The sequence below is a fragment of the Syngnathoides biaculeatus genome, chromosome 3 (genome assembly GCF_019802595.1).
Source record: "Syngnathoides biaculeatus isolate LvHL_M chromosome 3, ASM1980259v1, whole genome shotgun sequence".
NCBI lineage: Eukaryota > Metazoa > Chordata > Actinopteri > Syngnathiformes > Syngnathidae > Syngnathoides > Syngnathoides biaculeatus.
In genome coordinates, this window is record NC_084642.1 from 1,599,327 (window position 1) to 1,613,557 (window position 14,231).

The following is a 14,231-nucleotide window of genomic DNA, read 5'->3' on the forward strand; positions in this document are numbered from 1 at the left end:
CCCCCCACGCGTGTTTGTGAGATTGATTGGAGTGCGAGGTTGCGGCTCTGACGGGTGAAAATGACGGCAAGCGAAAACACGACGCAAATCACAAACAGCCGCTTGGAAGGGTTTTACTCGTCGCTTGGTAGCATCTTGACGGCGGTTTGGACCTCACGTTCTGCAGCGGTCCGACAGCAGTTTCGACCTCCAACTATGTCTCATCATTTTTTCCCCTAATTTCTAAAGAACAACGGCTGCCGCTTGCTAGCTGGAGTGGACGCGTTCACAGCAGACTACGACCTCGTCCAATCGCAGCCGCTCCTAACGTTCCCTCGAAATGTCGCGCGAGAGTTGTGAGTCCGCTCGGAGTCCAGGAGATCCGGAGCACGCTAAATTGGTTTTTGAGGAACTGCGGGCAGACCCTCAAGAAGTGGACCACCAATTTGCAGTCACAAAAAAATTAATAAGTGCACCCAGGACGAGCCCTCGTTGTGCCAGATTCTCAATCTTGAGGCAGGTCAGGCTGCCAAATTGACAAAAGCTAGCGAGGCTTTGCGCAGGCATCAGGTTTTTACGTCAGTTTTTGCGTTCCGGTCTAGTTCCCCGGTCCACCAAAAATGGAGCCCATATTGGTCCCCTTCTTTGAAAAAAAGGATACTCATAGCCTCCAGCTAGCATCTAGCTTGCTTGTCTGCTTGATAGCAGCTTGCTACCATTTTACTAGTTCTTCACGTTAGTGGTTTAAAATTTCAATTTGAAAAGAAACAATCGTGGTCCACATTCAAAACCGCTTGCAAGCCTTTCACAATCATTGAACAAGTTTTTTTTTTTTTTACTTCCCATTTGGTGGGATTTTGCTAGCAGTTGAAATAAAAAGGATACTCATAGCCTCCAGCTAGCATCTAGCTTGCTTGTCTGCTTGATAGCACCTTGCTTCCATTTTACTAGTTCTTCACGTTAGTGGTTTCAAATTTCAATTTGAAAAGAAACAATCGTGGTCCACATTCAAAACCGCTTGCTAGCCTTTCACAATCATTGAACAAGTTTTTTTTTTTTTTTACTTCCCATTTGGTGGGATTTTGCTAGCAGTTGAAATAAAAAGGATACTCATAGCCTCCAGCTAGCATCTAGCAGCTTGCTACCATTTTACTAGTTCTTCATGTTAGTGGTTTAAATCTCAATTTGAAAAGAAACAATCGTGGTCCACATTCAAAACCGCTTGCTAGCCTTTCACAATCATTGAACAAGTTTTTTTGTTTTTTTTACTTCCCATTAGGTGGGATTTTGCTAGCAGTTGAAATAAAAAGGATACTCATAGCCTCCAGCTAGCATCTAGCACCTTGCTTCCATTTTACTAGTTCTTCATGTTAGTGGTTTAAATCTCAATTTGAAAAGAAACAATCGTGGTCCACATTCAAAACCGCTTGCTAGCCTTTCACAATCATTGAACAAGTTTTTTTGTTTTTTTTACTTCCCATTAGGTGGGATTTTGCTAGCAGTTGAAATAAAAAGGATACTCATAGCCTCCAGCTAGCATCTAGCAGCTTGCTACCATTTTACTAGTTCTTCATGTTAGTGGTTTAAATCTCAATTTGAAAAGAAACAATCGTGGTCCACATTCAAAACCGCTTGCTAGCCTTTCACAATCATTGAACAAGTTTTTTTTTGTTTTTTTTTTACTTCCCATTTGGTGGGATTTTGCTAGCAATTGAAATTGCGCCGCTGGTTTCAAAAGCAAAAGCACCTCCGCAAGGGGAGCCTCTGACTCGAGCGCTACTACGAGCCACTGGGTAGAGTTTGTACTTTGGATTCGTATTTTACTGTTCCTCATTTAAAAAGTCACATCAGATGGGTTGTGGTGTGCGTTTTTGGATGTGAACGCTGATGTGCTTTTTATTCCACACAGAGTCAAACAATTAGACCAAGCTAAAAAAAAAAAAAAAAAAGAGACAAAAAAGTTGTTTGGACATGCTGGAAATGCGTGTCAGCCATTGTAGTCTTTGTCGTCTCACGAGTTCTTTTCACTCTTCTTGGCTTTCTTCCTGACTCTGTACACGTGGAAGGTTTTGTTCTGGAAGGTTCTTTTGAACAAGGCGGCGTACTGCGGCGAGTCCGTCTTGACCTCGTCGCAAAATCGCGGGTAGGCGGCGGCCACCAGGTCAGCGTCGTTGTCGCCGTCGCCGTCCATGATCTGATTGGACGGAACAAGATCGTGTGACCGTCGCAAACAGGATGAGGTCGACCATTTTGACCAAAGTCTCGGCTCGCCTTCACCGGCCTCGATTCTGATCCAGTACGAATGCAGTTTTTAATCCAAAGGGTTGAATATGAGATGGGTCCACATTTGAAGCATTTTTCCAGAAGTGGTTTTGTGAGGCCTTCGCAGTCCCGTCGGACAAGAAGGCCTCACGCAAACCCGTCCAAAAGTCTTCTGTAGGGTTGAGGTCGGGACGGTGCAGGCCGGTCGTGCTCATCCACATCAAGGTCTTTCTCTCTCTCAGGTTTTTATCAAAATCGCTTGATTCGTGACAAAATTGGAAATGTCCGAATTATTGTCCCACAGGGAACTCTGAATGCTTTCGCGTAGCAAGCGATTCCGGAGACTGAAACAGTTCGGGGATGAGCCCCTTCCTGTTCCGACGTGTCTGTGCACCAGTGCACAAAGCGGGGCCAGAATTTGGTATGGATGAACCTGGCTGGCCCGCGCAGAGTCCCGCCCTCAACCCGACAGAACCACTTTGGTCTGATTGGGACTGGACTATGAACCGGAGCTTCTCGCGCAACATCGAAATGGGACCTCACGATACGCTCCTGGAAAATGGGCAACAAATGCCATTGACGCGCTCCTCGATCTTGTCGAAAGTCTTCCCACAAAATCGGAAGCTGTAGACCGACCGTACGGATTTCGCTTCAAATCGGGCACGAGCCAAGAAACGTCAGCACCGGCACTTTGCGTGATAAAATGCACGCCTAATAAAAATCAAATAAATTTAAACTCCTGTCCTGTCCATTTTTCATGCATGTTTGACATGATGCATTTTTTAATTATTTACTTTTTTGACCATTTTTAATACATTTGCAGTCGTTATTCATTCATTATTTCCCAAATGTTCACCATTTTTCATAGCTTTTGCACTTGTTTTTGAATTTATTTTTCTTTTCTAACTTTTAATTTAAACGAAAAAAATAATTGTCATTTCTTATTACAAAAAATGTTTAAAAAAGGTAAAATTGTCATATATATTTTTTTTTAATATATTTTCATGTATTGGATCCATTTTCACTCATTATTTGACATTTTCCACGCCTTATATTTACCATTTTGTTTAACTATCATTTCTGAATTAAAAAAAAAAAGAATTTTCTTTTTTTATTAGTCACATATTTCATTTTTCTTTGTATAAATCTTGGTCTATCTTATCATTTATTATTACAAAAATGTTTACTCTTTCTCAGTCAACCCTTTCTTTTTTGACACTTTCCCAAATATTTCATTCAAGCGTTTTATCATTGTCACTTGTATTTAAAAATGATCCTTTTCACGCATGTTTGACGTAAGAAAAAGCCGGCGGCATTCTTCTTTTATTTTTTTTCGACAGCAAATTTACTCCACTTGATATGCATTGTGAGCATTTGAGCACAATATTTCATACCTTTTGCACTCATTTATGCATTTATTTTTCTTTTGTAACTTTCAATTCAAAGAAAAAGCAAAATTGTCATATATTTTTTTTCAATATATTTTCATGTATTGGATCCATTTTCACTCATTATTTGACATTTTCCACGCCTTATATTTACCATTTTGTTTAACTATCATTTCTGAATTTTTAAAAAAAAAGATTTTTCTTTTTTATTAGTCACATATTTCATTTTTCTTTGTATAAATCTTGGTCTAGCTTATCATTTATTATTACAAAAAATGTTTACTCTTTCTCAGTCAACCCTTTCTTTTTTGACACTTTCCCAAATATTTCATTCAAGCGTTTTATCATTGTCACTTGTATTTAAAAATGATCCTTTTCACGCATGTTTGACGTAAGAAAAAGCCGGCGGCATTCTTCTTTTATTTTTTTTTTCCGACTGCAACCTTACTCCACTTGATATGCATTGTGAGCATTTGAGCACAATTTTTTATACCTTTTGCACTCATTTATGCATTTATTTTTCTTTTGTAACTTTCAATTCAAAGAAAAAGCAAAATTGTCATATATTTTTTTTCAATATATTTTCATGTATTGGATCCATTTTCACTCATTATTTGACATTTTCCACGCCTTATATTTACCATTTTGTTTAACTATCATTTCTGAATTTAAAAAAAAAAAAGATTTTTCTTTTTTATTAGTCACATATTTCATTTTTCTTTGTATAAATCTTGGTCTATCTTATCATTTATTATTACAAAAAATGTTTACTCTTTCTCAGTCAACCCTTTCTTTTTTGACACTTTCCCAAATATTTCATTCAAGCGTTTTGTCATTGTCACTTGTGTTTAAAAATGATCCTTTTCACGCGTGTTTGACGTAAGAAACAAAATGTATCAGAGGAAAGCCAAGCTTGGGCAGCCGGCGGCGTTTTTCTTTTTTTATTTTCTTCCTTCTTTTTTGTTCCGACCGCAACTTTACTCCACTCGATGTGCGTTGTGAGCATTTGAGCGGCAGGCCCGAGTAACTTTCGTCGTAGAAAAGTGCAGCAGACGTTTTGAGAAGAACAACAAAGTCTGTCAAGAAGAAAAAAAGAGAGCTTGCAGAGTTCTCTCAACGAGAACGACAGCGCCGACGCCGCGCTTGGCGTGGCGAGCGTCAACCTCGGCGCGCGACGTTATTGATCTTTGCGGAGTGGAAGCAAAGCAAAAGAAAGGAAACTCACGTGTCCGTTGGCCAAGTCCAGCAAGTCTCTCAGGCGACACCCTCGGCGGTGGCGGCGCTCGTAACAGATGGAGTTCTCCAGCACCACGTAGTCGGCGGCCAGACTTTGCAGGATGGAGTGGACCTCCCGCGGGGAGCGGCGGGCGTACACCTGGTACACCTGAAACCGCAACAACAACGCTCGAGCCCGGTCGCCTTGAAAACCTCCAACTTGTTCGCGTGACGTGCGGAGGTGAGCGGACGGACTGCGGCGCTCCGACCTGCCATTTCAAAATTGTTGAAATGAATGATGAACAAATGAAAAATCCATTTCCATTGGTTGAAAACTATTTCCAGCCACCTGGTGGCAGTATTTTGGGGCGGTAGATGTTGGCACAAAGTCAAAGAGTGAATAGGTTGGCGAATTTCCATGAAACGTTCTTGGCAAAACAATCCGTTTGACTTGAAATGGCTTACTTAAGCCAGGATCCGCTGCTCAGTGGGTTTGGTAAATCAGGGGTTGTGGGTTCGCATCCCGCTGGGGCCTCCACTCCCTGAGAAGGGTTGCGTCAGGAAGGGCATCCGGCGTAAAAAAAATGGTGCCAAACGTATATAGGCGTTCATCTGAGATGACACGCCGAAAGAAACCACTTCAGCCAGGATCGGCGCAGGTCTCAGTGAAAATATCAAACGCCTCAACCTCGATACACGCCGGCCGGCCGGGACCAGACGCGCCACTCGCCTGCCGATCGCTTTAGCGACTAGCCGGCAGTAGCTGGCCAGCGTTCGTCAATCGTCTGCCTGGACGTTTCGAGTCAGCGTTGCGCGATCCGCACTTGGGATCCTCGCGGCGCCTCGTTCCACGTAGATCGGTTCGGGGGAGACGGCGCCGTGATCCACGTGATCGGGACTGCGGCAGCTACCGAACAACTGCTCATTTGTGAAGTGAACCAAAACGGCGGAGGCACAAATGCGGCTGGGCAGCCTTTCCAAAACGTCCGATTTTCCTTTTCAATTCCAATCACCGCTGATGTGTTCATAGCGCGATTGCGCGGCAAGACAGCTCTTCCTCCAAAATTCTTGAACGAGCGACGATAAACGTGTGGATGCCGTCTTTCATTTGCAAAGAGGTGAATCCACAGCAGGGGGCCGAAGCGCGGCTCTGGGGGCTTCCAGGGTGCGTTTGTTATGTGCTTGAACGGAATCTGCGTGATGTGCGCATGTCAATTGGCGGACAGATTGACAAATTTGGCGCGTTTCAAATCCACCAACAATCGACGGCCGTTTGAAAAACAAAAATGTCTCGATGCATTGTGTTTGTCGCTCCTGCATTTCCAAGCACGTTGTGGTGTTTTGTTATTATTCGCCAGCCGCCGCGAGCCCGCTTACATCATTGAAGGCGCTCGGGGCGTATTAGCGAAACAACGCCGTCGCCGCCGCCGCCGTTCTATTTTGGAGCTCCAGAGACAGACCGGCTCGCGTTTGCCGCATTAGCACACAAATTGCTTATTCATCGGCGGATTGTAAAGCCAACCGCCGCCGCCGTTCGCTGGAGAAACGCCACTCGGCTGACGACGTGCCCTCCGGCAAGGCGGCAAACCCCGACAGATGCTCGCCGCGTTCATTCACGTGTGAAAATGTTCCATTTCCGGGAGTGGCGGCCGGCGCTAAATGAGCCCTCTTTGATGCCAACGGAAAAAGGACGAATGTTGGGCTGTGCGCGTAACTACCCCCCACCGTAGATGTTTGTCACTGACGACTAACAACAACCGTGAATGGACGCCAGGTGTTCACGTGACTCGTCAATGTGTGAATGGACTTCCAGCTCTACTGTATTCACAAGTTCTACATGTGAATAAATAGTATTTATGATTGGAACATATTTTGAAGGGAGGCGGCACGGTGGGTCAGATGTTGGCCTCGCAATTCTGAGGTCCCGGGTTCGATCCCGGCCCCGCCTGTGTGGAGTTTGCGCGTTCGCACCGCGCCTGCGTGGCTTTTTTCCAGGTAGGCACTCCGCTTTCCTCCCACATCCCAAAAACACTAAATTGTCCCCAAAAGTGCGGCCGTTTGTCTCGACGTGCCCTGCGATTGGCTGGCGACCAGTTGAGGGTGTACCCCGCCTCCTGCCCGTTGAGGATAAGCGGCAAAGAAAATGGATGGATGGATTGGATGACGACGATGCAAGATCTTGGCTGATCCTTTCGAGATTTCATCACATGTGGTGACGCTGAGGTTAGCCTCAAGGGTGCGAACGTTCAATGGGGTCCTTTATCTTTAAGAGAGGAGGCGGTACCGACGCGGGTTTCCAGGTTCAAAAGATTTGGGCTTTTCAGTCGCTCTGCTGTCAGTTAGGCGCGAAGAGTAAAGAGAAACGATCAGCTTTCCTCTCCTTGGCTTATCATTTACCGCAACATTCTTTTTTTTTACTTGATTGGGTACTTGTTGTCTGGGCCTAGAAACTCTTGTGAAGGAGGATTTTTTTTAACTCATCAACGTCATGAGCGGGTCTGGAGCGTTCTGGGCGGTGCCACCTCTGGAACCCGTCACAGCTGTTGCGCATTCGGCACATTAATTGACCGTGTATGGAGTTTTTGTCACGGGTATTTGCTACTTCACTGAGTTTGCAACATGGTCACCGGGTGCGGACACTGCTTCTGAAAGAAAAACCCAATGGACATTATGCTTTTCCCTCGGAGTCCCGCATTTGCCCCCTCCCCCGCACCATCGATGCTTCCCTGTTGAAATAAATTTGGATAAAAAAATAATGTACGTGAATGAATCGAATAAGTTTGCTGGAAGGATGAAAATTGAAGCATGTTGAACATGTTTTTTGTTTTTTAATCTTGACACAAGCTGAGAGTGTGAGATGAAGACACTTAGCAGACGGTCAGTGCGTCACGTTCATTCACATAGAAATGTGCAAAATTTCCTCCGGTGGGCCAATTAAACCAATTTTTCCTTCCAGATGTTCACTAAGGACACAACGCACAGGACGTCCGCCGTGGAGATTTTTCGGTCGGAGTTCGTCGTTCTCTCCCGGGATGCGGACTTCGCCCGAGAACGCGAAGGGGTGAAAGGCGCTTCAAGTTTCCAGTTAACAACTGGACGAAAAGGCGATCTCAAATCAGGAAGTAGGATTACGTGGGTGGGACTCGACAGATATTAACAAAGTAGCGCACGTACCTGCTTGGTCCTGTCCCTCAGGTCCTTGTCTTCGTAATGCGGGTGGTTGGTGATGACTCTCCCCGTGCACAGTTTGATGCCGGCCAGCAGCTGCATGCTTCCCGCCAAGACGGCGCGCTCGGGCGTCTTTGTGCTGCCGACAAAGCCCATCGGTGACATTGATTTCAACAACAACAACAAAAAATGAATAAAATGTGCAAGGTGAGGCGTGCGTCTGCAGCTTTTGTTCACGTTTGGTCTTCGGCTTTGCTGCGGAGGCCGCGGACGAGCATTTGTCGCTTGAATGTTTCCGTTCCGTCAAAAGACGTACTTGGCTTCAAATCAGAACCTCGCGCTTCCTGTGTATTTATTTGTGGGCGTGGCCTCAGAGATGTTTTAATGAGAGGACAAATTTCATGTTAAGTGAAACTACCCCTTTTTCTTTTGTTTATTTCCAAAGTGTCGCCATTTTTTTTTTTTTTTTTTTTTTTTGCGACGGCAGTCATGAAAATCTGCCGTGTCCTCAGACAACAGAGAAAAGTGAATACTTGCACAATTTAGCGTTGTTCATTATTGTTTACCAAGCGGACAAAATCTGGGAGTTTATCTTCCGGTACAACTGGGAGCAATCTTGAAAATGACTTTTGTCTTTCCCAGAAAATGGTCAACGGGAGACCAAAAGGGCAGCTTTGAAACAAAATGGCAGACTTCCGATGTTGTTTTGGGCGTTTTTTGGAGTTACGCCTGGCAAATTTAAGGTGACTAAACTTCAAGATGTACGTGCTAAATTCAGCGTTTTGCGGCAAACGACTAAACTGGACGCCACGGCCAATTTGACCCTTCAAGTAAATGATGGACTTCCCGTGTCGTGAGTCTACTCGTGACGAGCACGCCTCCCGAAATTTCCTGTTCATAAGCGGAACCTTCGTCTTCGGGGGCTGAATTTTCCAAGAACGCTGGCGGAGTTCAACAGCAGCGGCGGAACACGTGCGCCGACTTTGACTCGGACTTGTTTCCCTGGTCGGTCGGTGGCGGGTCCAGCCGATTGGGGAAGCCTCCCCGGGAGACACTTCCTCCCCCGCAGAGCCGACTTTGGGTACTCCAACTCGTCAGCGGGTGGCGTGACGACGTAAAAATGAAATAATGATCTTCATTTCCGACGGCGTGGGTGCGACGAGCCGTCGGGTCCCGTTTGTATGCCGTATTCATTTTTTTTTTGAGCACTTCTACGGGAATAAAACGACATACACGTGTGAAAAATAGGACACCTTGATTTCCTTCACTTGTACACGGTCGGCGGCGGGGGAGAGGGAGTGGTTTTGGTTCATGACGGGTTCTGTTCTGGCCACGGACGGTTCCGCAGACGGCGTGCGGTACAGACGACACTCTTGACGTGACGCCGAACGGCAAATGGAGACGGCAGAAGTGGTGTCATGCGGGCGTGGTGGACAAGACTTGGGAATTGAACATTTACAGTTACATTTATGCCTATGAATAAATGGGTTGATTGAGTCCCTTCCCGACCAATTTTCTTTTTTTTCTTCGTGCTCCTCCCGCACTTCCATCTTGATCGGAGACCCCATTTCCCGTCAGTGCGAACGTCGGTCAGTCCAGACGGGGGGCCGGACTTCGACTCGCGTCGTGCCTCGCCGCCAGCCCGAGTCACGCCGGCTCCTTCCGGTCCTAATGAAGACCACCCCCAGCAAAAATGTATACTTGGATTTCTTGCCGCGGCTTTGTGAACATCCGCCGTGTTCCAAACGTGGCAAAACTCAAACGACTCCAAATAACATCAGCGTGGCGGCATCCGTCTTTTTTCCGCTCCTCGTTACAGGCGGCGCCGCTTGAAGTCGGCGTGATTTCCTCGCACGGAACCTAATAACCTCGCTCGGCTCAGCCGCGGCGGCCGTAAGACGAGCTCCCTTCGCCGCCGTGACGCTTTCATGCGGGATGTAATTAGCGCGGTGGCCGGGCTTAGCTCGGCGCTCCTCCCCACAGGAGTAATTCCGCACAGCCCGTATAATCCTGGCAGCCTAATGGGATTAGCTCCCGAGGCGAGGGAACCCGTGGCACGCGCGCCCACATTAGCATTTCAGCGTTAGCAGCCGAGGCAATCGGAGTAATAACTGTGTTGTAATAGCGCGACAATGCTGAATTGCTCACACACGAACCACGACGACAAAAGAGCTGGTCCCGGTTCAACGCGCTTGTCAACCAAACGGCAGCATTCTTGAGACCCGGCGTTGAAAGCGTAATCCATGTTTGAAAACCTTAATTAAAACCGAGTCTTCTCTTGAAACCATTTTGGAAACCCAAATTCGGAAGCTACATTTGATACCCTAACCCTCGTTTTAAAAATCCCCCCTCGAAACCCAAACTTGTTCTCAAAACAATCATTAAAAACCGTATTCCAGGCTTTAAACTCCAAATCGAAAGCCACATTTCATGCACTGACCCTCTCTTGAAACCAGAATGTGAAAAACGAATCCAGGCCTAAATCCTGAGATCTGTTTTAAAACCCTACTATGTGAACCCAAACGTCTTCTTGACACCCTACCTAACAACACTCAACATGTGCTGACATTTTAAATGGAAGCGCTAATCCAGTCGTAAAACTCTGACCCCGCTATGAGACCCTAGTCCGAAACCGCGCCTGGAAATGAAGTTTAGCACACAGCAGCCGCAGGGGACTTCTCGCGGGGGTGGGGCGCGACCGGCGCTGTGCCCAAGGATGAGGCCTTTTTCAGCAAGCCCTTATGTCTTATTCATGAAGACCCCTGGGCTCTCATCAGTCTGGGTCCACACACACACACTCACGCACCCCCCAACCCACATACACACACGCACACAATGCACACAAACACACACCCTAATCAAGGACATCAAACAAAGTGGGGAAACTAATAACATTTGCTTTGATGTGAGAGACGATGATCCGCGTGTGCGTGTGTGTGTACCTAATCCAGGTCATGAGCTCCACGGTGTCTGGATCGTAGAACTCCCTCAAGTCAGACAGCTCCTCCACCATTTTGGGCCAGAACTGCAAGCGGGCCATGGCAAAAAAAAAAAAACAACAACATGCAATCACGCCAAAAACATCACCACAGCGAGTCGCTGAGGCTAAGTGAAATGTTAAATACAGAAATGTTTGAAAAATGAATAAAGCGCCGTAACCAAGCACAGAAAAAAAAAAAAAAAAAAAACGATGATTAATACAAATAAAATAGAATTGAAAAAGTGATTTTCAACATTTTCCCGTCAGGGATCGCCACAAATTTTTTTTTTACATTTTTAATTTTTTTGATTTAATTAATAGAAATAAATATTTAAGAACAAACCAAATTAAATGACTAAATATTTAAAAAAGATTTTATTTTAAAAATTCCCAATTTTTTTCCACCTGTGACTTACTTTTGGTGTGAAGTAAGTGGTGACAAAACCCAGATCTCATACAAAAAAGAAAAAAATAAAAATATTGAGAAATTAAAATGAAAGTCACAAAAAAATAGAATAAAGTGGATTTGTATAAAAAAAAACAAAGAACAAAAATGAAAAATAAAATGTTATAGACAGAAAAAAAAATCTCATAAAAATCTTTTGAAAAAAATAAATTTAATGTCAAACCAGATAATTGCAATTTTTGCAGCAATTATTGATGATTAAATGCAATGGAAAAAAAAAAAAGTATTAGAATGAAGAAATATTTTGCTGGCACATGTGCGGGTGGGCCGAGCACCAAAACGCAAATGTGCTCAGTGCGCCGGCAGCAGAACGTCTTCATTCACTCGGGCCAACCGCTCGAGCCCAAAAATGCTGCCCGCGTTATGAAATGACAATAACAGAATCGGAGAAAGATGACAAACGCACAACGGGCCAGCTCTTATTTGTGTCGGGAGTGCGGGGGAAGGGGCTACCTTGTAATAGAGGAAGGCCATCAGTGCCAGGGGGGCGCCGTACCGAGCCAATCGGACCTGGCGGGGGACACACAGCAAAGAGGTGCAATGAAATGAAGGCACGTGAACGCATCGCACGGCACCTTAGCAGATGGGGAACAATCAAGAGCCACACTGACCCCTGGCGGCCACCTTGAAAACAGCACGACTGGCGGAGTCGCACCAGCCTGGGTGGGGGGTGAAGATTCATGCTCAAGTTGCATTCGGGGACTGTGGGGAAACTGAAACTCTGGCAGTCTACGGTGACAACTAAGCTGTCCAATGGCCTTGAAAACCTACTTTGGAAAAAACAACTTTGTCTTTTGAACCCGATTCTGAAACGCTGACCTTGACCCAAAACCTCACCTTGAATGTCAAACCCGAATCTTTTTAAGCCTATCTTGAAACCAAACCTGAAACCCTCATTTTAAACCGGAACCGCATCTTCCTTTTCAATCCCAGCTTTGCCTTGAAACCCTACTTTGGAACCTTGACTCTGTCTTGAAACCTTAATTCTGGCTTTGGACCCACCCACCCAACTGTCTTGCAAAACGTATTTGAAACAATTTGCGGCTGTTTTCCACCTGAATCCTGCTCAAAGACACTTTGTAACTACTCCAAAGCCTGTTTCGGGAACGTGAGCCTCATTTTCAACCTTACACTAGTCTTGAAAACCCGAACTGAGGGTTGAAACTTGACTTGGAAACACAAACTGATCTGAAACCCGAACGCTAACTCAAAATGCTGATTTGAAAGTAATCAAAAAGTGATTTATGCACTGCCCATTAGCTCAAAAAAGTCTACACACCCTTGTTCAAAGGCCAGGGTTTTGTTTCAACAAAAAGGTTCTAGATAAATTGTTTCAAAACGTTTTCCCGACCATTATCCATCCATTTTCTTCGGCGCCTATCCTCACGAGGGTCGCGGGGAGTGCCGGAGCCTATCCCAGCACTCAACCCTGAACGGGTCGCCGGCCAATCGCAGGGCACATGGAGACAAACAGCCGCACTCACAATCACACCCACGGGGCAATTTAGAGGGTCCAGTTGACGTTGCCTGTTTTTGGGATGTGGGAGGTCACCCAGAGAAAAGCCACGCAGGCACGGGGAGAACATGCAAACTCAGGGACGAGAATAACCAATTTGGAAAAACACTGAAAATGTCTTCCAAAGGAAAACCTAATGCACGGAATGCGTGCATGGGGGGGTTTCTCCAGGGGGTGGGCATGAAATTTTTTTTCATAAAACACACTGTTAAATGGTGACCTCTGGTTACTTCTAACAGTGTAAATAAATACAAGGGGAATCATAACATTTTTGAAAACTGAAAATACAAGTCCAAAGTGGATACACACACACGTTTCATAAAAATGACATTTTCAGCCGAAAAAACCTCGCAAACTCCACACAAGCAGGACCGGAATCGAACCCGGGCCCTCGGAACTGTGAGGCCAACCGTGCCGCCTTTAATTAATTAATTAACGGATTAATGAATGAATCCCCGCCCATGAATTTTGGGGGATTTTGTTTTTGAAACAGCAGACAAAACCCGTTTGCTGAAGTGCGGCTGTTCGGGGGTGACGTTCAACGGGAGTCCGCACTCGACACGCTCGCCACCATTTCCGGCGGCTGTAATGAACCCCAGATAAAGTTCAGAAGTTCTAGTAGGCTTTTCGGGCTAGTTGGGTACTCACGACGAATTTGGTGTCGCATCGGAGGGCGTGAAGGAGCACGGACCACACGTCCCTCCCGCACAGGCCGTACGCCGCCACGGCGCACATGTGTCCCGTCCAGATGTACTTCATCCTGGAGAGCGCAAATCAGAAACAATTCAGGAGGAAAGACAAAGTGAAAGCTGGTAGAAAAGGAAACTTTTTCAAAGTAGGGAAGCGAAAAGAGGCAAAAATAAATTAAATACATAAAATCAACGACGTCTGCCTCCGCTTTTGGCCTCCTGCTCTTCATCAGCACTTTACAGGAAGCCAAAGAAATCCAATTTGTCAGTTTGTGTGCAGCTCGGCCGCCGCCGCCGTTTAATATACTCGCACACACGTCGACTTGATGCCGCCTCCCCTTTTATGTCCATTCAAACGCTCGCAGTGTGAGCCGAACCGCACCGTGAAATCCCTTTCATTCAATTTCAATCCCGACTTTCTAATCCTCATCCCTAATTTTGAAAGGCTAATTTGCAAACCTCCCCCAAACTTGAAAATGTTGCAATCCATATTTGGAGGTCTAACTCTCGTTCAAATTCCGTTTGAAAGCAGAAAACCTCAAATCGCTCTTGAAACCCGAACCCTGGT

General features: G+C 45.7%; 1 protein-coding gene across 5 annotated transcripts in view; it reads right to left on the reverse strand.

Annotated features, from left to right (window-relative positions):
- Positions 1-20: 20 nt before the first annotated feature.
- The window catches only part of dpy19l3 (dpy-19 like C-mannosyltransferase 3), a 37,929-nt gene continuing 23,718 nt past the window's right edge, over positions 21-14,231 (reverse strand). For 2 of the 5 annotated variants that reach the window (XM_061813532.1, XM_061813530.1), the window contains 6 exons: positions 13,623-13,734; positions 11,912-11,968; positions 10,955-11,037; positions 8,019-8,151; positions 4,855-5,013; positions 21-2,173 (listed from right to left, as the gene is read on the reverse strand). In XM_061813532.1, the coding sequence (XP_061669516.1) occupies positions 1,991-2,173; positions 4,855-5,013; positions 8,019-8,151; positions 10,955-11,037; positions 11,912-11,968; positions 13,623-13,734 (727 nt within the window). In that variant the 3' untranslated portion in view covers positions 21-1,990. Of the gene's footprint in view, positions 2,174-4,557; positions 4,706-4,854; positions 5,014-8,018; positions 8,152-10,954; positions 11,038-11,911; positions 11,969-13,622; positions 13,735-14,231 lie in introns of those variants that run through there. The other 3 variants (XM_061813529.1, XM_061813528.1, XM_061813531.1) reach the window with 3 other exon arrangements.